The sequence below is a fragment of the Aquila chrysaetos genome, chromosome 10, assembly GCF_900496995.4.
Source record: "Aquila chrysaetos chrysaetos chromosome 10, bAquChr1.4, whole genome shotgun sequence".
Taxonomy (NCBI): Eukaryota; Metazoa; Chordata; class Aves; order Accipitriformes; family Accipitridae; genus Aquila; species Aquila chrysaetos.
In genome coordinates this window covers 2,929,537-2,953,231 of record NC_044013.1, presented here as the reverse complement: position 1 = coordinate 2,953,231, position 23,695 = coordinate 2,929,537, and the positions used below count along the sequence as shown (strand labels likewise).

The following is a 23,695-nucleotide window of genomic DNA, read 5'->3' as shown; positions in this document are numbered from 1 at the left end:
AAGTAATACAAATTCATGAAGCTTTCTCAAATTTATCTAACACTTGTAAGAGAGTAGCAGAAAGTTTATTTGAAGTACGGGGGGGGGGGGTTGTTTGTTTGTTTGTTTGTTTTAAAACTAATTCAAATATTCTATGGAACCTAGCATCATCTACAACAAAATGTATTGGAGTATATTTGCCCTCCCCCTGTCATCCTTTCTTTCAGCTTCTTGCTGGTGCCATGACTGCCTGCTCATTTTGCTACAAAAATTTGGCAGGCTTTCTTACCATGTAGAGGCAGCAGGAATGGATGCAAGGGTATTTGTGCCTCCATGTAGGGACTCCTTTTTGGATACTGCTTCTGGCATGTCATTATTTTGGAATAGAATAGGAATGATTCAATCCTGCATCATGTTTTAAGAACACGATACTCTGTTTCATATGCTGGAATTTAAAGTTTACTCCTAGAGGCACTTATCTGTTCAGTGAGATGACTAATGCTGAACAATAATGCAGCCTGTAATAAGGCACACAAGAGAGGGACTCTATCCTACCTCCAGATCACTGTAAAAAAGTTGAACCACAATTCAGAAATATTTTTAAAATGTGTTTGTCTCATAAATATGATTTTGCTGTTTACTAAGATTCCTAGGTCAGCTGTTACTAGTGCAAAGGGATGCAAAAATGAAGGCAGAAGTGTTATTGGATCATACTGCGTGGTTATCAGTGTTACTTGGCTTCCTAAATGCTGTTTTCCTTTTGAAAACCTCCCTTTTTAGGAATGTTAGATGATTAAAATGTGTATGCTTTCCTTAGTGAATTCAGCTTTGTATTTGCAATGATATGTGAAGATTAGCAGTTTTAACACGACTAACTTTTTCTTTCAGTACAAAGAACTGGAATACACCACTGATCTTTGACCTGAAGGAAGGAACAGTTAGTTTGATTCTACAAGCGGAAAGGTAGCTAAGTTCTTGTAATGCTCCCTATTACATATGAACACACATTTCCTAACACTTTGTTATCTAACAAAAGCACATACCGAAATATTAGAAATAGACACAAAGTATACAGTATTGTTAAGTAGCATGTAAAGGCTTAGCTGGTATATTTGCCATAGGTCTGTGATGGTGGTAATGAATCTTTTTATACATTATATATGTTTATACTCTTATTTATGGAAGAAAGTACATCTTCTGACATTATGCTAACATCTGGGGGTTTTGACATTTTATATTGCGTTTTTGAACTGGATTATATATTACATAAATTATCTTTGGTCTCCAATTTTTATTAAAAACATTGCCAGGTATGCCAAATAAAAAGAAATAGTTTCATTTTTCTCACATATTTGTATTTATATTTGCAAGAAATTACTATTTTTTCTCACTTTAAAAAAACCTTGAATCTGTATTTCCTGAAAATAATTTGTCAAAGAGTTCTTTATGTGTGCTTTTGTAGAAAGTCTTTCAAAGGACTAAGAATAGGAGCAGAAGTAAAAAATCTTTAGTTTTGATTATAGTCCTAATTCTTGTGGACAGATATCGTTGGACAACTATTTCAGCAAAGTGCAGCACAATGCTCACTGCAATTTTGAGTGCCCCAGATTAAAAACACTTATGTCCTAGTCTACAAAGACACTGCAGTAGAGAATGGGTAAGCAAGTGGACAGGATTTTGAAGATCAGTTTTTAAATTTGGAGTTTTGTGCTGCTGATTTAAAAGTAAATTTTGAAAACGTGCCACAGATCTTTGGCAGTGTAGGTGATCCACAGGAGTGAATCTAAGGTTTTGGTAAAACCACTCTACCTCAACAGATATATGTGCAAACAGACAGTGATTCATTTGGTGCCAGTGACTGGTAGCACTTAAAATAGCTGAGGGTCTAACAACTGGCTTTTTATGGATGTGTTTTGCATCTATGAACTATAGATACTGTACTTACCAAACAGTTATTGTTATGTAGAGCTATTCATGTTCTGTATAAAAGTTTGCAGTGTATTCCTGCAAATAAGTTATTTTTCACTGAAGCCCTACACCATAATAGATGGTGATCAGTTCATTAAAAGGGTCTTCTATTTGCTTTACGTTCTAATCTAGTCGTGCTGAAGAAGATGATACAGGTAATACTATTTCAAAGCTAGCTGTAAACATTAAAGCTGTTTCTCACATACGTACACACAGCACTGTCTCATGGGGTGATGTGTGGGGAGTACCATCTGCAGCTGTGGGCTGTGTCATCAGGAGTTGTAAGATTTAAATCTTGTAACATCTCTAACAGATAAAATCATAGTGGTTCCAGATAATAAGTATTTCTTATGGAAAAATGTAAACGTTCACATTAAAACTGAAATCTTCCATATAGAACTTTCAGAATATCAACTTTGAAATGTAAGGCTTAGAAATCATGTAGTTTAACTGAAAACAATTGCAGGATATAAGGCAATTACCTTCAAATTGTTGAAACTGTCATCATGCTTTTCTGTATTACTTGGTGATTTACTTTTTTGTTGTGGGTTGTTTGGGGTTTTTTTTGTAGGCATTTTCTTCTTGTAGATGGTGGAGGACTTTATTTATATTCATATGAAGGAAGATTAATTTCCTCTCCAAAATTTCCAGGAATGAGAACAGACATTTTAAATGCCCAGACAGTATCTCTGAGTAATGATACTCTAGCAGTAAAAGACAAAGCTGATGAAAAGGGTAAGTTCTCCGTTCTAATAATTCCATGTTTGCTAATAATTCATTATGAGGTTTTCAGCATCTTCGCATTTAACTTTACATAGCATAGTTATGGTAAAAAAGAAAGCATGAAGCATAAACAATTTATCTATGATATAAATTAAAGGTAATATTTATTATGCAAATTAATTAAAATGATGGGGTTTGCTTAACTTTGATTAAAAAACGTAAAGAGAATGATATATGTCTCTGAATTTCCAGCTGTGTGTAATGCATCAGAGAACCATGGAATATTTGCAGTAAATACTTGAGCAGTAGGTTTTCACTCTCTGACATGTGATTTTCTAAAGAAGTACCTCAGCAACTTTTTCTGCTTGATTGCTGCCCTTAGAAGCTACCAGTACATTAGCTGTGATTAATTTTAGTTCTCGGATGTTCTTTGCTTTAGCTTTTTGGTGGTTTGTATCTTTACAGCATGTAAGTTTGTGTGCAGCTGATCTGACCATAGTTACGAGGCTGTGATGTTCTGTCTCAGTGTTGTGTTCCTGAAGATTTTTATGCCTTTAAATTTTGTGGTTTGGCATCAAAAGCACTATAGTTCTAGAACACAACATGGCCAAATGAGCTTCAGGTAAATTTTTGCATTAATGAGTGGTACAGGAATATCTTTTTGTCAGTCAGCTTTTTTCCTTTGTTCTGTCTCTTGATGCAAATGTGTAAGTTTGCCTGTGCAACAATTTAAATTTTAAGTGTCTGCTGGAGACAGACACTTCCATTGCTGGAAAACCCATGGCACTATGACTTTTGACTTCATAACTGTGCCATTTATAGGCCATACAAATATTACAGTAGAGGGCTGCAGTGCTATCTGTAGCTGTATTTCTCCTGCGATATGGCCAGTAAGGGGATTACCAGTGGGAGCAACTGTGCACAGGAGGTGCTGTTATTGCAGACTGAAACAGTGAAAACTTCCTGCCCGTGGTTCCAACTGACACTAACTCAATCTATTATCTGTAACTCTGTTATCCTAGACTTAATGATTACATTTTAAACAGTTTCAGAATTTTAGAATTCGTTGCATCAAAGAAACACCATATTTATGTTCTTTTTGCCGTAGAAAAAAACCTTTCAGTGTGAAGTACCAAAGGCAAAAGAAGATCCTGGCAGGGAGTTAGCCCTTTAGTACTGATTGCTTGGTAGTTTTCTCAGCATATAACCTGCAACTTAAATTACTTGGTGAATGAAGAAAACCTTTGTAATGATCCCTTAAAATATCCCTCCCCAAGCAAAAGAATTAGGTGAGGTTTTTCTCACTTCCTTGTTACAAAGTGGTTTTGCTACTCCGTACAACTTACATATATTTTTTTTCTTGTACATCCTTATCTTTTGTGTGAAAACAAATACTTTCTTTCATTTTGAATAATTATTTTTAAGCGTAGTAATATAACTGTAATGTGTGTTTCATTTTTAAGGAAAATTACTTCAGAAAATATTATTCTCAAGCACCAAGACATTAAAAATATCTAAAATAGCTGTGTAATAATTAAAATGGATTTTAATCAGCAAAAATATATTTCAGTGTAAATTATTCAGAAGGAAGCAGTAGTTTGCAAAAAAAATATAAATGGATAAGTGAAAAGTTGTATTTTATTTCTGATCTTTCCTCTTTTACTCTGTATGTGTGTCCATATTTATGTTACACAAGTGTATGTATGCTTGTTTTTATATTACTTATTATGTATAACACAGAGACTTTATTGCCATATTGATACCTTGATGCAGTTGGAATAAAAACAATAGAAGTATTTTAAATAAATTGAGGTTATATAGAAAATTCGTCCATAAATATTGACTGCTGTCTATATGCATATTTAAGATTTTCATGGTAAACTCACTCTCTTGCCCCATTCTCCTGCCCCTCTTCCCGAATGGGCTTAAGAGCGTCTCCATCTCCCAACCATTCTATTAGTGTCCTGAAAATCTTGTCAGCCGGTTCTGCACATAGGCTAATCTTCATCAAAACTGTAATTTAGAGAGGCTGGGTTTCTGGCTGTGTTTTCAAGATAAGCTCTCCAAATGATCCTGTTAATAGGAGCTTCCATCAGGGCAATGAGTAGGGGTGGATTTTTTTTTTCTTTTTTACATATGAGCCCCACTAGTAGTGGTAAAAAGCCTTATAATATGCCAGCACATGGGAAAACAGATTCTTGGCACAGGAAACCGTGGCTTATCTAGGCCTGTTTATTCTTCTTGACTCACCCCAGCAGAAGCATTTTTTTTCTTTGCCCTATTTTGAGGGCAGGTCTGTTTTTCATAATGCACTGCATTATATAAATATCTAAGATAGCTGAGTTTGATACGGGAAGCAGTTTACACGTCATAGCATGGAGCCTCTACAAGCTAATTTACACTGAAACAGAGATTCAACTTGCTGTGCTTTGTTACTTGGATATTATTCCTCTTTCAGTAATCTACAAAAAAGATTGGTACCTCTGCGCTTACAGTCCTTCCTCAGTCTCTAATGAAGCTGGAAGAGGGAGGTGAGCCTATTCTTAAAAGGGAACTGCTGACCCTAGGAGCAGTTATTCCGTGATAATAGAACACGTGTGTTAAAAGACATACAGTAGGTGTTCTTTTTCTCGGAAAGTTCAAAGTGAGAGAATGCCTTTTGTTTGTATTTTTGATTTATGCATATAAAAAAGTATATTTTAGGTTCTAAATGATTGTAAGGTGATATGGACTTTTTCCAGATGGGGGGTGGGACCAAAACACACCCCCCCCAAAAAACCAACCCCAAACTTATTTTCTGAAATACCTTAGTAAGCATTGTAGATTAATGAAAAGTTAACCAATTTTACTTGTCAATTGGGTACAGTGGTTTTCTTTAAAACTCTGTTAATCTCACTTCCTATAACTAGTATAGTAACAGTAAAATTGGCTTGTATAGCTAGATCAAAATAAATTTCATGCATAAATGTGAGAAAAATAGCACTTCTCAGGAACTACTAGTTTTCTTTTGTATATTTAGTCAGCTGCCAAGAGCAGCACTTGTGCAAAACCCTTTCTTTTCCTCCTCTGCAAACTCAACCAATGCTTTCTGAACACCTGCTCTTACAGGTTGGTTTTTGTTTTTTTAAATTCTGCCTGTATAACCATTGACCTCAAACCAACATCCTGTGTCCTAGTGAAAGAAACGCACAGCAGGATTAACATGTTAACATCGCCATCCTTTGGAATGAATGTGTATGTTCATCTTATATTGTATACTTACAGGTAATGTGTTGAAACTGCAGGTGGGATCTGTTACTGAACATCTGAAATGTTTCTGTCACATCTGTGTTTTCCATGAACGCAGAATCATGTGCTTTAAATTACAGCTGGGGTTTCTTATAATGTTACTGTTTTCTCTAGGTTTGAATACTCTACCTACAGCTGTCTGAATTCACATGTATATTCACAGACTATATATAAACTATGTATGAATAGTTTTTGAACACACATGGATCTGTGTGCGTCACACACTCACGCACACACGGGTATATATAGAGACAGACAGAAAGAAAGAAAGAGAAACTTTATTTTTAGGCAAGTTGCAAATTCGAGTCTTCACTGGATATCCCAGAAATACAGATGATGTAGGTGGGGGTTTTTTGGAGGGGTTTTTTGTTTTCTTTTTCTTTTGAGGGTGAGACAGGGAGAAAGTGGAACAGACGGACTTTTGGTAAAGATATCAAGAATTATTTATAAATTTCAAGTATATCTGGGTAAAGCAGATGCTTTTTCAGGAAGCCTGTTATTAATGTATTGTCATTAACTGTATCATCATGACAAGCAGAAACCCTACACCGTCCTGGAAGAAAATATGCCTAGGGACCACTGTATTAAGAATTTTAAATAGAGCAGATTATTAACAAAATAGAAAATGCTTCTGAAGAATGTTTTACCCAATAATTCAAAGGACAGCTTTCTATATATCTGATACTAATTCCTTTAGGAAAATATATCAGTCAGTGGTATCCCTTCCTAAATTTTCATATTCATCAAAATTGTGGGTTAAGATTCAGTAAATCTATCAGTTGGATTACCAATCTATATTGGTAACGTTAATTTATTCAGAATGCAGGGTACAAACTTGCATCAGATGGAACTCGGTGTCATTTCGGCAAATAACCATTTGACCTGTGACAGGAAGTAAAACATTAGTTTTCTCCATTCTGTATCAGTCCATAATATCATTTTTTAATGGCTATCAATGCTCTGAAAATAATGGTATTTGAGAATTTTCACAGATCACTCCAATTACAAAATGAGACTATTCCTAAGCTCAGCAGCCTATGATGGTTACACTTTCCCCACTGATTTTTTTTTCCCCACAAGATTCTTTTTTCACCAGAATGTGAAAGTCACTGGTAAATCTAACACACAGTCACAAGTATCCACTTGCAGTAAATTATGCTCTGAAAATGAATGGAACTGCTTGAAAAGTCTATGAAGAACTGTTGCTTTTAACTAACAAACCATATAATTATTTTTATTTCTTCAGTTATCTACATATTTGAAGCTTTATCTGGAAAGCCATTGGGTGATGGAAAGCCTCTATCCCATAAGGTAAGGTGAAGGATATAATGTCTCTTTTTTATTATACTTTGGAATTACAAATCAATAATGGGTTTCCTCAATAATGGGTCTAATGACCTATTAAAGGTTTACAATCTTAATACAAAGGAGCTTGACAACTCTAACTGACTCTTAAGAAATAACAAAAATCAGATTCTTTATGCAGTGTCGGTGTACAAAGGGATATAATGTAGGTTGTGTTCAGTTACTGGCATGTGTTTCCCATGCACATAAGAGTTTGAAACTACAGGTAAATAGTTTTGTTATGCAGTAAAACTGATCAACTGAGTTTCTTTTGCATGTACTCCGAAGCACCTTTTATTAGTGCCGACCTGTCATTAACATTGAAGAAAAGAACCATCAGTGAAAAGTTGTTTGTCTTCAGTCTGAGCTTTTAATGTTTTTACTTCAAAAATGATTGCCTGAACTGCATTTTACTTTTCTTCACTCTTCTGGTATACAACAAAAGCAAAATTAGGCAGATTCTTTGGAGAGAGGAATAAACATTCATCTTTTAGGCAGCTTTTGCTTTGGGACTGCCACTTGTATTTCTGTAGTTTTGTGGTAAATTCCTAAACTGCTAACTCTTCTCTGTTGCAGTTTTGGTTTAATCTGCATGAAATTAATTTATATAATGCTTCACTCAACAGAGAGGACACACATAAAGTGTCTTCACAGTCCAGTTTTTCATGAGTTTTATGCCTTGTTTTTAGGAAAGCATTCATTTGTTTGAATATCACATGCTTTCTGTGATACGAATCTCCAAAATAAAAATCAGATCTTTTCTTTTTCCTTTTCAGACGGAAATTGTGGAGATTGCTTTGGACCAGAAAGGACTTACAAGTGAAAGAAAAATAGCTTTTATTGATAAGAACAGAGATCTTTACATTACTTCAGTTAAACGGTTTGGAAAAGAACAGAAGATTGTCAAAATAGGTAAGAAAAATTCAAAATAACGTTTAACTACACGTTAGCAGGCAAATAGACTTTTATCTAGTACAAGAGAAAAAATTTTGCTTTTTAATTGAAATTGGGCTTGAAAAAAACATTAGAAATAGTCCAGTGGCTTTCGTAAGATAGGGGTAGAAACAATTTTAGTACATTTTATCTAAATTCTGTTAACATTTCTATCAGTTACATGTAAAGCAGTTGTTAACTTTTATGCACTTGTTACTGTATTCTGGAGCAAGCAGGTAAGAGGATATTGGAGAAGGATGTATTCCTCAGAATTATTCGATACAGAATCTTTCAGACCTTTTTCTTGCAAATTCAACCTCTTAGGTTCATAATATTTTTAACTAAAAGTTTAAATGCTGTACACAGGCGCGTGATGCAGTAAGTACAAAGGTGCAGTCTGACCATTGTGTTAATTTTGATGTCTAGTCACAAAACTAAGTCCAAAAAACATTATTCTGAACATAACTTACTTTCAGAAAGAGAGAACTGAATTTGGCTGAAAGTTTGTAAGACGTGACCTTACAAACTAGGGGGCTAAAACCAGTCCTTATAAAAGGAACTAAGAATGACTAATAATTACCCTCTTACTACAGTTTGAGAAGTGTACCGTTATTTTGAAGTTTCTTGTGGAAATGCATATTATTCTGTTATCTTTAAATTAAGGGACAATGGTTCAAACTTTGGCTTGGAATGACACGTCTAACATTCTTTGTGGAATTCAAGATACCCGTTTTACAGTGTGGTACTACCCCAACACAGTCTATGTGGATAAAGATCTTTTGCCAAAAACTCTGTATGAAAAAGATGCAAGGTAATATATCCTTGTTGATCAAAATAGTATTTATATGTATTTTAACTAGTTGACTCATTCCTTAAAGAATTATGTTAATTTTCACAGTTGAAGTAGAAGCCAGAGTTGCAACTTTTAAAATCCTTTTCATGTTACTACTTCTTGATTAGGGAATTAAGAAAAAGTGGTTTATGAGGTATATCATAAAGTTCAGAGTTGAAATGATGATGCACAGTTTAAAAGTAGAATAGGATCTTGATGCAAAAGCAAAATTTTAATCATATCTCTTGAAATACTGCCTTAGTTGTTTGCAAAAACAAACAAACAAACAAAAAGATCTCTTTAAAGTATCTGTTGGAAATTAAAAGTATCAAGATATTGGGTCACAGATAATATTCTTTCTAGCTTAGCATGTTTACTTAGCATGTTTACTTTACATGTTTACTTCAGCCTGTATGCTTTGTGATATGAAATTCTTCACAAAGAATACCTGAATTCATTATTTCATTCTAAGAGTTATGGGAGCCCAAATATTTTTTACTGAAAAATGTATTTGAAAATTTTTGCACAGATACCCAGTCTGCATTTGCCTTACTGTCAGTGAATGTGCATAACTATCATTTTATTTTTAGAGAACATTACAACTACCTGTTGGATATCACTGTAGAATAACTAGATGCTTAGATTTTTATATGTTCTGAAAATGAAGTATAATCATGTTGTAATTTTGAAACAAAGGTTTCTTTAAAATCTTAATGTTCTTTTCAGTAAGAAAGAAGTGAATATTAACTTCCTTTTCTTTCTCTACCCAGTGAATTTAGCAAAAATCCCCAGATTGTACATTTTGTAGGAAATCAAATAACAATTAGAAGAGCAGATGGTTCACTTATTCACCTTAGTATTTCACCTTATCCTGCGATTCTTCATGAATATGTTAGTAGTTCTAAATGGGAAGATGCTGTCAGATTGTGTCGCTTTGTCAAGGTAAATGCTAGTTGGCGGGAACGTAGAATTTATGTTTTCAAGTATTATTTTAATAATAATAACTGCATATCAGATGCTACATGTCATTTCTATTCTGCTTTGTTGGTGATTATTTTTGGGCTGGTCATGAAAAATAACACATTTTTCATAATTACATAATAAATGTATAAATAATTTAATAATTTTCATTATACATAATAAAAATTCTTAGTTGTATTCACACCAAAGTCCAGATGGATTGAACATCGGTTCTCACAGAAGTTAGTAATAAGCTTAAGTTTTTAGGACTAGGCCTTAATATAACCAATTAAAAATTATCTGTATCGCCACATACAGTTGCCTGGTATTTTTTCATATTTTATTTCACTTGTTTTTGTTTTTTTTTCCTTTGCTTTCTTTTGTGTATGTATTTAGGCAACAGCAACAGATGAGGTGAGTCTGGCAGTCTTTAAAACAGACAAACAAAAATCCCCCCAAACCCTTCTTTCTTTCCCCCATTTACTCCTAGAGAAGAGTTTAGCACTTTCATATGATTATCATGACCTTGAATGTGTATTTCAAATATTTTTGTATTTACATTATTAAATCAATAATACATCCAGATAAGTTGGGTTGTATAATGATTTTTATTTTGATTGTTACCCCTTTAATACTAGGCTTTTATTCCAGTATTTGGCAGTGGGAACTGGGATTTCAAATACAGAATTATGTTAACTTTTTTGAGTAATCTAAGTGTGTCATCTTCAAAAATAAAACATCTGTATCAGGTGGTAATATTCGTAATACTGTTTCTTTCTGATTGATGTGAAGGTTTTCTAATTCAAGGATTTTTTTTGTCAAACTTTTCTTTCATCCTCTTCATTCTCACAGGTAGAGCAATTCAATGAGTTTAATCATACTTAAAAAGAAAAATGTTTAACATTTTCGGTGCTTTTTTTATGAAATGCCAAGATAGGTATCATGTTATTTCACTGTCCTTTTTTTATAAGCTTTTCCTCATTAGTCCCTATCTGTCAACAAGTGAGGAAGACTTTTCTCTCAAGAAAAACTGTAACAGAATCTTGATTTTCAGTCTGAAGAGTATTTGCATCATCTGGTTTTAAGCATCTAGGTTAGGTACCTAGGTCTCAGTCTTTGAAGACTTCTCCTTTCCATTGATTACAAAAGAAAGTTTTTGTCCTTGATAGAAGGTAATCTAAACCGGCCTAAACTAGATGGTGTGAATATCCTTTCTATTTCACAATTTGTGGTGTTTGGGCTGAGGAGTGACCTGGAATACCCTTACACCAACGTAAACAGAGAGCCATCACAGCTGGCTTTGGGTTGAGTACTTTGTTTATCTTTCATGGTCCCTAAACATGGGGATCCAGGGCTATTTTGTTGATTTTGGCAACCTAGGCAGACAGTTCAAAGTATTTCTAATCAGTAATAAGAAAATGGACCCTCTTTCTGAGGAAAGAGAGAACAGCAAGGCCTGTTGGTGAAAAACTCCTAGAAACTTGGTCTCTTGCATAATTTCAGGCTAAGCTTTTCAGCATTTTATCACCTAATTTTCTAAATAATAGGGAAGTGGGAAGAGAACATGACAAAGATTTTATGTGCATTTGATTCTCTGAACAATTTTAATTCTCCAAAATTATGGGCTACCAGCAGGAAGGTTAATCTTGTCCTGAATCATGGTAAAGAGTAGGAACACATGGGCAGGTGTGGAGATGGTGATAGTGAAACCATAGCATTAGGCTAAATTACTGTATTTCATTGGCTTTAGTGGGTCTTACCAGTTTTGTTTAATACAAAAGCAATTGTAAGACAGGGCATGGTAATGTGTTTAGAGCATACTTGGTGTAGCTGTTTATTCTGATGTAAATCAATAGTAATGCTATGCTGCTTCTAAAAACCTATCCACATTACAAGGTGTTTATTTTCAAATTTGTTATTGAACATATTTAACAAAAATATTAAACCCCACCTAATTCCTAGAGTGCATGTGGACTAACAAGTGCATTCAAAATTATATTTTTCCTGTCTGAACTAGAGTTTTCAGATGTGGTGGCCTAAACTGTGCTAACTGATGTGTTTTAGTAGTATATCTTTGTCATAGTGTTGTCAGACTTGAAAAGGGAAGATACCAAAATGTCAGGATCTTTCTAAGTGTTTTTCTCAGTTAGTGGGGTTTCCTTAAGGTTTTGTAAAAAAAAAAAAAAAATTAATAAAATGCAAAAGTCATGAAAATAGAAAACAAGGGTGTAATATTATTATTAATACTAAGTTTTTTGAATTCTTAATTCTAAACATAAATTGGACTGAAAATATCACAAAGGAGACAGACAGAACTTTTGAAGCTCTTTCTTGCTTTTCACCAGGCTCATCGTCTACAAAATAATTTTTTTTCCTTTCTCTCTGTATTTGTAGTACGTTTATGATAAATGTGCAGTTATTGTTATTATCAGCATCGTGGTTCCCGTACAGTTATTTGTGAAGCCAGGTTGAGATGAGCCAGGTTAAAGCACTGGTTTTTAACCACAACCAGCGCTTTGGTTTCCAGCATAGTTCCACAAGTAATGACAGGGACACTGATGATGAGGTCGTAAAGTGATACTATGGCAAGGGTTCACTACTGTCTGAGATGCTGAAAACTAGTGATTCATTCAGCCACACTGTCAGTCTCAGGTGATCACATCATCAATGTTTTTATAATGAAGGAGAAATAATTAAGTAGTGACTTTCTAATAAGAGACTTAGACCATGAGAGAAATGTTGTGTTTGTACAATAATAATACGTTGTTTTCAGGACTTGTATACTTCCTTTGAGAACTCATTTTTAGCATGATAATAAATATTTGAAGTTTTAGGAGTTGCATTTTTTTTAATTAAATTAAATTTCTTATTTATTTATTTCTTATTAATTTATTTCTTATTAAATTAAATTTCTTAAAATCCTTAAATTTCAGGATCAAACTATGTGGGCATGTTTAGCTGCTATGGCAGTTGCCAACAAAGACATGGCTACAGCAGAAATTGCCTATGCATCAATTGGTGAGGTAAGAGAATGGTGGTGTTTATTTCCAGTTAAACTGTTGCAAAGCTAATTTTATTAATTTCCCTTAATTTAATTATTGTACATCTCGTTAACAGATTGACAAAGTTCAGTATATCAATTTCATCAAAGATCTTCCATCAAAGGAGTCAAGGATGGCTCATATACTGCTATTCAGTGGAAACACCCAAGAAGCTGAAACCCTGCTTCTTCAAACAGGCCTTATTTATCAAGCAATTCAAGTCAACATTAATCTTTACAATTGGGATAGGTAGTATTTCTTCAAAGACAATATGTTTATAAGCAGTCTTGCTGAGGTAACCTGTAAGTTATTTAGATCAGTTGTTTTATTGCAGATACTTAGCTCACTAATTTCCTATCTGTAATTGCCCAGAGCTGTAAAAAGTCCAAAACATGCTTGGAAGCATTTTTAAATAACACTTTGCTTTTTCATTATTGTTAACACAGAAAAGTCCTTAGTGATACCTCAAACTGTATGTGACCCTCAAAGAATTAAGGCTGTTTTGAAATGTCTTGTTGCTAAAAATAGGTACGTGGTTATTCAGACTCCCAGCACTGTGTAGGTGGATGAAATATGAATTAGGCCTGGGAAAACAAAGTAGGAATTTCTCCTTTAAACAAAACCCCACGTTTTCTAACAGAATCTAACAGAGGCCATTTACTTCTAACTTCTCTGCTATTATATTTCTATCACTGGCTAAAAAGTTGTTTTTCCCCCACATATCTGTGTTTTTTATTATGTTGTCTAATATGTATCATCTAAAAACTGTGTCTATCAAACATAAGTATTCCTTATGCCATTGAGAAGAAAACAGACGTGAGAGTACTCAATTATACTAATCCAATGACTAATCTTTCCCACCTATAGAGTATTTGTAAATGCTGTGTAGCATACACCATAAATGTATATTATGACGCTATTCAGAAGCGATTCCTGACTGTAATAAAGTTGTTTAAAATTATTACTTTTGCCCCTTTATATTGAGAGTGCTAAACTCTAACCATTCTGGTTTATGTCCTTGAAATAAAAAGACTCCCATTGTCAAACTCCAATGATGTGATGAGGTTGTCAACAGAAATAATTGTTGGATATTTTTTATAGCATGCATCATGAAAGTAGACACTCTCCTTCACTGGCTACTTTTAACCTCCTGTGACTGATACTAATGTAAAACTGCTTGGCACTATAGATTAGGAATCTTTGCCTGCAGCCCAAACGCTTTTCAGCATATTGTTTTGCAAAACCATGGTGATTGTAGTTGCGCCAGAGTATTTATATAGCCTGACAAGCCCATTTCTGTTTTATTCCAGGGCCCTAGAACTAGCAGTAAAGCACAAGACACATGTTGACACAGTCCTGGCTTATCGACAAAAGTTCCTAGAGGACTTTGGTAAAAAAGAAACAAACAAAAGATTTTTGCAATATGCTGAAGGTGTAAGTATTACTCAGAATTATTCCTACAGCTTTTGTCCAGCCTGCTCTTTGTAGCCAGTTTGGGAGGGTGGGGGGGGATTGCTTTTACATTTTCCTTCTTCAGTTCAAATGTGGACACAAATCTTAAGATTTTACATCTGAGTACAAGTTCATAGCTTGATGTGTGGCTACTTGGCTAGTAATAGTTGTGCATGTGTTTTATTTGAAGGCACAGGTATGGAATGTATATATTTAGTATCTGGCAAGGATTATACAAATGAAGGCACAGTTGCTTTCTATAAACAGGGAGCTAGACCCCAGTATGGTTGAATGTGTACCTCTTAAAAGTCTTCAACATTTTTATGTAATTTTATGGATAGCAACAATAACAGAGCCTGAAGGTATCCAGACATATATTAAGAGTGAACTACGAACCGTTCTGCCAAATATGATAAATAGCTAAATATACAATTTCATCAAACCTCCAGAAACCCTCTCCATCATCAGTAGGTCATTTCAATTTATTAGCATTTCACAGGTTCTAAAGACCGAGGACAGGTCTTACAGTTCATAAGCTAGAAGTATCTTAGGTTCCACTGGAGGACTTCTGCACATTTCCTTTATGAGAGGCACCCACGTGTGCACCTTAGACAGCACTTTCATTGAGCAGCCCTTATGTCCTTCCTGCTCTTCCCCTCGCTGTTCCTAAGCATTCTGAGAGTGAAACTATGAAAAGAGACATGTACTTTGACTGTGTCGGATCCTTTCATCCACTGTAGCTGATGGATCAGGAAATATATCCGAGTTGTTAGCTCAGGTCCTTTAATTGGATAGTGCCCATTATACTTTCAGTAAAGCTCAATTTCTAATGTAAGTCATTAGCTTTTAGCAATTCTAAGGCTGTTTCATTTCCTAAACAAGAATAAAAGTCTGCACAGTATCTAGCCCTGCAATGAACCATTTTGCAGTACTTTACCTAGAAAGTACAGAAAAATAACAGAACAGATTCCAAGCACTCTTACCATGCAGCAATTTCGGCTGCTATGCTGGAAGTATGTCTTCTACATACTTTAAATCCATTATTAAGCAAAAACATGTTAATCCCTTGATGCTTCTGAAATAGACTTTTTAGATAATACTGTCTTGTCTTTAAGTCACCAAGAATGCTGTAGTTTCTGGAAGGGTTCCTAAGCAATAACACCTTGTCACTGACAAGGTGTGAGCAGAGTGATGCGAGTGGAGTCTGTTTCACCTTAAATTCAGTCTTGAAACTTAGGTCTCAGTCTGCAGAAGATTTCGGGAGTAAAGAAGTCTTTTTCCCCACCCATGTTCTGGAGGTCTTTCCTGCTGGCTCTGAAACTAGGAGAGGACCTACTTAATGAAGTGGATTTTAAGCTCTTGGCTACACTGGTAACTAAATTCTTAATTCAGCCTGTCAGACTCATATAGCACAGTTAGAAGGAAACGTTCAGGGCATCGAAGAGAAAAGCGACATTTTATGCTGCTATTCCTTCTCAGGGAAGAAAAAGGGGTCTCAGTTTCCCTCTCGCCACCTAAAGCTCCTTCACGCGTAAGGAAGGAGTTTCTACCTCTTCTGTACTGCAGCCGAGAGCACTGATCTGCAATCAGATACAGAATCTAAACAATGTGCTTAGTTGTTATATCTCTTGTCTTTATATATAAGGTATTATGAACCTAATATGTATACTGAGAATCCATATCTTGGCAGTTACTAGGTGTCACTGGCAAGGGTTGTTGGCTTCACTGGCAAGTAGCTCTCTGGGCTGGATGGCAGAATTAGCCATATATATGGCATGTTTAGCATCTGTGTGACATCTGTTAAAGCAAACACATTCTTTCTTAAAGCTCCATAAAGATTTCAGTCATCAGATACAAAGCACCTGGACCCAGTAAATGCATACTGAATTGAGGTATTAACCTTTTCACATGAGAATGTGGGTATTGCAGTTACATCTTCCCTCATAGAGAATCTTCCTTGTTATTTCATGACTTAGTTAACAGAGTAACAGCTACTCTGAAAATTCCCTGTGCAGCAGTTGAGATTTTTTTCCCATCCCATCTTCGACAGTCTTAATTCTTCAGCAGTGAAACAAGTTTGCAATTACATTTTTGCCCAGTTTTTGGACATGTTTTTATAGTCATCAAATGCACCATGATCTATTTTTTTTCTTGTCAAGCATTCTTGGAAAGACAAACAACTGTTGTACCCCACTGGACCATGGATACTGTACTATATCTATTGTCTGAAGTTTCACTGAAATAGAATACAGCCAGAAGATGATGATTCTCTGCAGCTGGAGAAATGCCAAGATAAAGCTAAAACATTTATTGATGTAGAAGACAAATTTCAAGCAGAAATCTGATTTCTGTTATATCAGATAACTAGTGTTATATGCTATGGGTTTACTTGGTGGACTTCAGGTGCAATCAAAAGACATCACTGCATGTATTATTGATAAAGGGCTATAGTCTCAGTAATAGGACACAGATGTCATTACATTTAAATTAGATGCAAGTTGATCCAAGTTATTTTCATGTTTTATTGGGGTTTTGCCAGACACAATGAGATGTATTAGTATTTGTTAAAATAGATCAAGCTTGTTTTATTTTAAAGGTGGAAAGCTCAGTTTGTTAGAACTCAACTGTGCCTTCATACATTCCATTAGTATAAGTTGTCACTTATACATGAAGAGCTGTATAATGATTGATATGGTCACTTCGTAATTGTAACTTCAAATTGTCCTGTTAGTGAATAGCTATCTGTTTGACCTCTCTATATAATGTTAGTTGACCTCTGCATACTCGCTTTTCTGTTCTTACAGCTGGAAGTTGATTGGAATAAAATCAAAGCCAAAATAGAGATGGAAATTGCTAAAGAAAGAGAACGAGCAGCAGCCAGTCCCACAGTGAGAGCTAGTGTAACTGTACAGCAATAACTGTCCTTTTGGTCACCTTAATAAGTGCTTCTTGAATATTATATAGTGGCGTATTTTGACAAACTTGAATAAAAGAAAGCCACAGCAAACATTTTGTGGGGAACAGGAGTGAGAATTGCTGTAGTTCTTGTTAACTGTTGGATGACAGGCAGAATTATTTATTTACTGTAGTCTCATTCTGAGCTGGGGTTATGTTCTGATGCCCTAGCTCCAGTGAGTAGCTACATTGTAGTCCATAATACATGTATGAGAAAAAAGGGAAATTAACTGTCTTTCCATTAGTGGTGCTTAAATTTTCATTGCCATTAAAGTTATTTAACCTTGGTTGCCTCTAATTAAGTACTGATTTCCCTGTTTAGGCACCTAGTTAAGTAGTCTGGTTATTTCTGCAACCTTAGGGACCTCTGAAAAGACTTATTTAAATTGCCCTAAACCAAATTGACCAGACTCTTAAGTGTTGAAAATTTAAAAAGGAGCTTGCACCTATAAAGTACAAAAGAATATTTCACTTAGTTACGGTAATACATATTTCTGCCAGTACGTATGTACTAGCAAGTTCTTTAATAGATGATTTCAGATTACTTCAGCGACACAGCTTTGTCACTGTAGCAAACTATTTAGCAATAAAGGGTATTTTCTGAGATAATGTAAATTGTTTAAAATACTATGGAATGTGCTTTGAATGTTGTATGAAGTAACAAAAGGTGTTGTTGGTTGGTTTTGTAGAATCTAACACATATAATTGACAATGATATTCAGAGCTTCCTTAAGGTTAAAATATCATATTAATTTAAAATCCATGTATTTTTTTCTGCCCGAAGCACTTGACTTGAAAATACTGTTTTTACATTTGCGTTACTTCATCAAGATATATTTTTCTTTGTTTTCCATGTGAAAGTGGCTGCATATGTTAGTTGTTCTTTGCAGAAGCCCTTTGCATTATAAATATGTAAGCAGGTTATTCATAATTGACATTGTATAATATGCATCTTTCAAATGTTACCATTAAAATGTTAAATATCTGTATATCTGGCAAATTTCTTCTGTTTTGTAAATCATTATATGGCACTTTTTTACATAGTTCATAAATATTTTAATAAAAAAAAATAAAGTGTTTTGGTTTTTTTTAATGTGTCTTACAGATGATGCATTAGGTGATCTCCATTGATTAACTTGACTGCTAAATAAAACAACATTTTTGTTGTAGCTCATTTGAAGCTCCGCAGTACTCTGGTGTACTGACATGTGGCAAAGTGAACACCTTCTCCTTCCATTGACTTGGAGAAAGCACTTACTAGTTCCAGAATTGAGCCCAAAATATCACTAATGGCAAGTGTTTAATGTTAAATTTATGAAACCTGGCTCAGATTTGTAATGCAATGTAAGCAATTTTTGAAGACCAGTCTAGTGGTGATGCAGAGCGCAGGGTCTCAGCTCAATCTTGCTCTTTTATTCTTGGGCCAGTTGGAAGTACAGCAGAGGCAGCAAATTCACTCAGCTGCTTAAAAAAGCTTGGTGCATGCAACAATTCACCATTGCAAAGGTGAGAGAAAACAGTGGAATGGATGCCACGCTTGCAAAGGTCCTGTCTTTGACTGCCCTTCAGGTTGGTGTCGATGTCACTCGCAGAAAGTGGTACTGCAGTACTTCAGGCTGGCTCTCTGTGTCTCAGTATTAATGAGAAGCATTGTATTTGTAGGTGATGGGAAAGGTTGTTTAGTTCCTAGGCCAAAGCACAATAAAGACCTTAAGGTATTTATCGTTGATCAGATCTGGTTTTTTCCATGCACATCCAGTCCTGAGCTGCATGCTGTGCTGAGCATGTTTGCATTGAACAGAAAAACAAAGAATAGAAAACAAAGCAAAACAAGTATTTTGGAAAAGCACTGTTGTTCTGTTCCAATATGCAGATAACCTGGTACAATTCCGACCTTGGGTATGAAATCTAAATTTCAGAATACTCTCAGAAGAAAACATCCTTATATGGCTTACCTGGGATTGTTGCAGGGTTTTTACATAGCACAATTGCAATTCCAAGAAAAGTGCCCTCTGTCCAGTCCAAGATAATTTTGTGCTGGTTTGTCTGGGGGTTTTAAACTTCTGCATTGCATTTGTCTGTACCTGTTTTCAGTCATTTTCAATAGTTCATTTAATGACATCTGTTAAGTAAAAAGAAATACCAGGAGGATACAGACGTTTCAAGTATGTTTTAACAAGCTGCAGCAAACCTTGCATATCTGCTTCAGTGGGCCCTTTCTGATGTGTTCAGGTAAGATTGGCATATTAGCAAGTGCAAAGTAAGATCAGAAGTACTTTCACCCTACTGGTCGTGTTTGTGTCATATTACCTCCTTGTCCAAACCCTGATTTAAAACTACCTAGAGCTGTAAATGAAACAGCTAATCAATTACTGGTTGCATTATTGTCCAGTGCAAGAATACTGATTCTTCAATGATGTAAGAATACCTATTTTTAAAACATATAGAGCCCTATTTAACTATTGACTGTTTAATTTAAAACATCGTAAACCCATTTAAGAAGTAGGGATTAACAGGATTGAAATTTAATTGTTTTAGTTGCTGTTGTGATGGGTCAGTTATTCAAATATAACCCCTATTTTGCCATAGCCAGATGGGTGTTGTAGTTTATATACTTCATTTGACCTTGACCACAGTAGATTCTCTCTGGTTGTAAGAAGGGAGATTCAAATGGATATGTGAAAAATGTGTCTTTAAGTGAGGTAAAAGTAAAAGCTAAGCTGAGTGTTTAAAAGCCATAACTGAATTAGGAAAGCAATATACTGAAAAAATGTTGTGTGCATTAGGTAGCACTTCTGTCTTTTAAACTTTCAAACATTACAAACATTGCACTTGGCTCTCCTTGCACGTGGGCTTGGAAATGACATAAAAATATGCAGAATTTTTTTCCCCCATTCTAGCAGTGTAATGGGGGACAAACCTAAATAATCTGTTAATGTCAGTCAGTACCCTACCCTGCGTTGGAGGACAGATGTTTTTACATCCCAGCCTTTGTGCGTTGTCCATCATCTGTTTGGCGACGGACAGAGGTTGCAGTCTGTTCTGTGTCGACAGTTTTCTATTTATGATGCACAGCAGCCACCATACGTTTCTAAGAGAAGTTACTGATGGGTGCTAATGGTGGTTGCAATGAAGCGCAGTGAAAAGAGCGTTTTAGGAACATCCTCTTGGATTTGAAAAAAAAATTTTAGATGTACTGCTTTAATCTTGCTTTACACCATGTTTAAGCTATCATTTTGGATGCAACTATTCCAGGTAATGCAAATGGTTAAAGAAACATTCTTCATTTTTACCTCTAGCTTAAATATTTTATGGTTTGTATATTTTTAATAGTTCAGAGGAAAAAGGAAAAATACTTTTTGTGTTCTGGCATTTAAGACAATAAGACTGTGAGATCCATATTTGTCTGTCGGATTTTATCCTTTCGAACTGGAACAGGATGAAGCTTTGAATGATCTGACATGAAAATTTAATTTCACAGCATACGTAGAACCACTTCTTACTGCAGAAAAACAAACGTTCATCTCTAGTAGATGCTGTGCAGGGGAGAACCGTGGGTATATCCCATTCGTACTAGAGGCCAGAAGCTGTGTCGTAGAAGCATCTTTGGGGGAGACGAGAGGTAACAGGAGGTAAGAGGTGGTGTTCGAGTGTGTCTGGGAGTTAGGAACTCGGGGCTTCGAGTCTTGTTTGTGGCTTTGTCGTGCCCTCTCTCTGCCTCTCTTCGTCCATCTGCAGATGGGAGTAATGTATTTAGCGATGTTAAAGAGCTGGTTTTTGGATTCTAGGAAGTTAATGTACATAATGCAGTCAGACAGTGGAAGGGCTGGCGAATTACAACTTTAAAGGTTTTCAAACCCCAAACCAATAAACATTAATACATGTCATGGCACTTGATGAAGACGGCTGGTATTGTTATTCCCTTATTGACAGATAAGTCGCTTGACCATGGTGATCCAGCAGGCCCACGCAAGCCAGCAAGCGGACCGAGCCGTCTCCTTAGCTGAGCCCTTCCCGCTGATGCAGACAGCTGGAAGGAGACCATCCTCATCCCTGCTAGAAACTGGGATAGTTGGTGAAGGCAATAGAAATGCCAAGGAATCGGTCCGCGAAGCAGACTACAAGATGGAGCTGTGCAGCTCGCATTGAATTTAACAGAAACCGCCCAGACCGAATTTGACGGAGGTTTCACAGCCAGGAGTTCAGCGAGAGCTGTGTGTGCAGCGAGCACAGCTGGGGAGGAAACTTCCCGGGGTCTGCCTTGAGCTGCAGTGGGATTTCATCCAAACCGATCAACCTGCGTTCTGTTAAAAGGTAAAACTCACTGTTGTAGATAACCAAAACCATCCTGCAATCCTCTGAGACTTAGTCTTTGCTATTTCTTCAGAAAATACATAGATTCTATTGAATAGTGAATGGAAATACTGATGGTAAAAGGGGGAGAAAAAAGAAGTGCTATCCGTTGAATTATGATGTGTCGGTACTTCTGATTCCAAAAGAAGCAAAGTAAGAACCAAAACGTTGGTGTTACACTGACAGAGTGAGTCTTAGGAATGGCAAATGCCTCAAAGCTGTGAAATACACTGCTTTTCAAGCAGTAAAGCAATTTGAGAGCTGTATCTCACTGGCCTGGTGCCAGCCTTGACATGATTTTTCAGGCATATCCAGCAAATCTGCCTGAAAAGTGATGTAAGCCCACTGTGTTTGGTTTGGGCCCCTTCACTGAAATGATAAATTCCTTTACAGTTTAACTTTTAAGAAAAAATTAACTGGGAATTTTCATCATTTTCATCATAAAATAGAAGTCATCATTTTGGCAAGATATTAATCTCATATTTTCCCAGAACGATGCCCTTCCTGCAGCTACAAGTTTTTGAAGCCTACAGGATTAATCAGTCAGCTTAACCATGATACAACCAACTCACAAATATGCCATTAAAGATTCTCCCACATAATCTGTGCTGTCTTCAGGCCTAAAAAGAGTTGTTGAAGAGCTAATTCTCATTTGCAAGGGACTGGTATCTGCTGCTTCTTTGCCTGCTTTAAACCTTTAATAAAATATTGAGGTATGGAAAAATGGGAAAACTGCTTGGAGATTGGAGTGATCTGCCTGGTGATGGAGCTACCCTTGGCCTAGTAAGAAGAAAAGCATGCACATGATGGAGAACGCTGACACTGCTGCTTAAAAATGTAAATAAACTAGGAGACGTCTTCTCTTTGAGCTTTCACTAAGTGATTGGAGCATGCAAGCCTCATTAGACAAATAAACCATTGCAAATGATTACTCTTTCAGGAATTAGGGTTTTTTGGGGGTAGACACATCTGCAATGAATGGTCAGTGAAGAGCTCGGTGGTTCATTGTTTTTTCCAAAGCTCTTATGACTCATCCTTCTTTCATTCCAGATGTTAATCCATGGTTTCTATATAAATTAACCAATCTGTATATTCATTTCTGTTCAAAATAGAACGTCAGAGGTTCTGTGTAAGTGCAAAATTGGTAAGTGGCATGATTTTACTCTATTTCAATTATTGGCTGGTTTATATTGATGACTATGGGGATTAGGTCAGCCAGTTGCACTTGTATCTTGCTTGTCCATAGAAATAAGAATTTACAATAAAAAACCCCAAGGCCAACTGCCGTTTAATAACAACAAGAGAGCATAAGTTATATTTTATTTTGTAAATTAATACGATCAATTAAAAAGAAGAGTCTGGGGTCAATTATGATATATCTAGAAACAAAGGCAAGGTAGAAAATACTTTGGAAAGAGTTATAACAACCATGGAAGGAAAAAATGGAGAAAATAGGCACTAATGGCTGTTAAAACCCTGATCACTGTGGCCAAGACCTGGCAAAGGTGTATGCATGTGCTGCCCACCATGGATAATCCAGCTGGACTCACAGAGGTAACTCACTGTGCGTAGGAGACTAAACCTTTCCCTCCTGTTTTCCTGCTCTTTTTCCTTTGGACTGGAAGCTTGTAGCGTTCCAGATTTTCAGATTTCCTATCCGGTACCAACCCTGCAGCTGACTGCACCTGGTTGCAAAAGTGCACACCAAGAGCTGCGAGTGTGCCCGCAGGACCAGGTTTTCACTAGACTGCTCAGAAAACTTAAAGCTGAGTGTATGCAAGTGGTGAAAATCACTGCAGAAGCAGATGTGAAGATCTGCTTGGTGAGCACGAGAGAGCCCAAGCAGGACTTAGCTGTTCGCTGCTGC

At 35.9% G+C, this 23,695-nt stretch overlaps 1 protein-coding gene across 7 annotated transcripts in view; it reads left to right on the top strand.

The window, feature by feature from the left end:
* IFT80 (intraflagellar transport 80) overlaps positions 1 to 18,460 on the top strand; it is a 56,968-nt gene extending 38,508 nt beyond the window's left edge. For 6 of the 7 annotated variants that reach the window (XM_030027993.2, XM_030027994.2, XM_030027995.2 and 3 more), the window contains 11 exons: positions 868 to 942; positions 2,519 to 2,682; positions 7,205 to 7,269; positions 8,079 to 8,214; positions 8,899 to 9,046; positions 9,838 to 10,009; positions 10,424 to 10,441; positions 12,961 to 13,050; positions 13,145 to 13,317; positions 14,379 to 14,502; positions 17,325 to 18,460. In XM_030027993.2, the coding sequence (XP_029883853.1) occupies positions 868 to 942; positions 2,519 to 2,682; positions 7,205 to 7,269; positions 8,079 to 8,214; positions 8,899 to 9,046; positions 9,838 to 10,009; positions 10,424 to 10,441; positions 12,961 to 13,050; positions 13,145 to 13,317; positions 14,379 to 14,502; positions 17,325 to 17,438 (1,279 nt within the window). In that variant the 3' untranslated portion in view covers positions 17,439 to 18,460. The remainder of the gene's footprint in view (positions 1 to 867; positions 943 to 2,518; positions 2,683 to 7,204; positions 7,270 to 8,078; positions 8,215 to 8,898; positions 9,047 to 9,837; positions 10,010 to 10,423; positions 10,442 to 12,960; positions 13,051 to 13,144; positions 13,318 to 14,378; positions 14,503 to 17,324) is intronic. The other variant, XM_030027997.2, reaches the window with a different exon arrangement.
* The last annotated feature ends 5,235 nt before the right edge of the window (positions 18,461 to 23,695 follow it).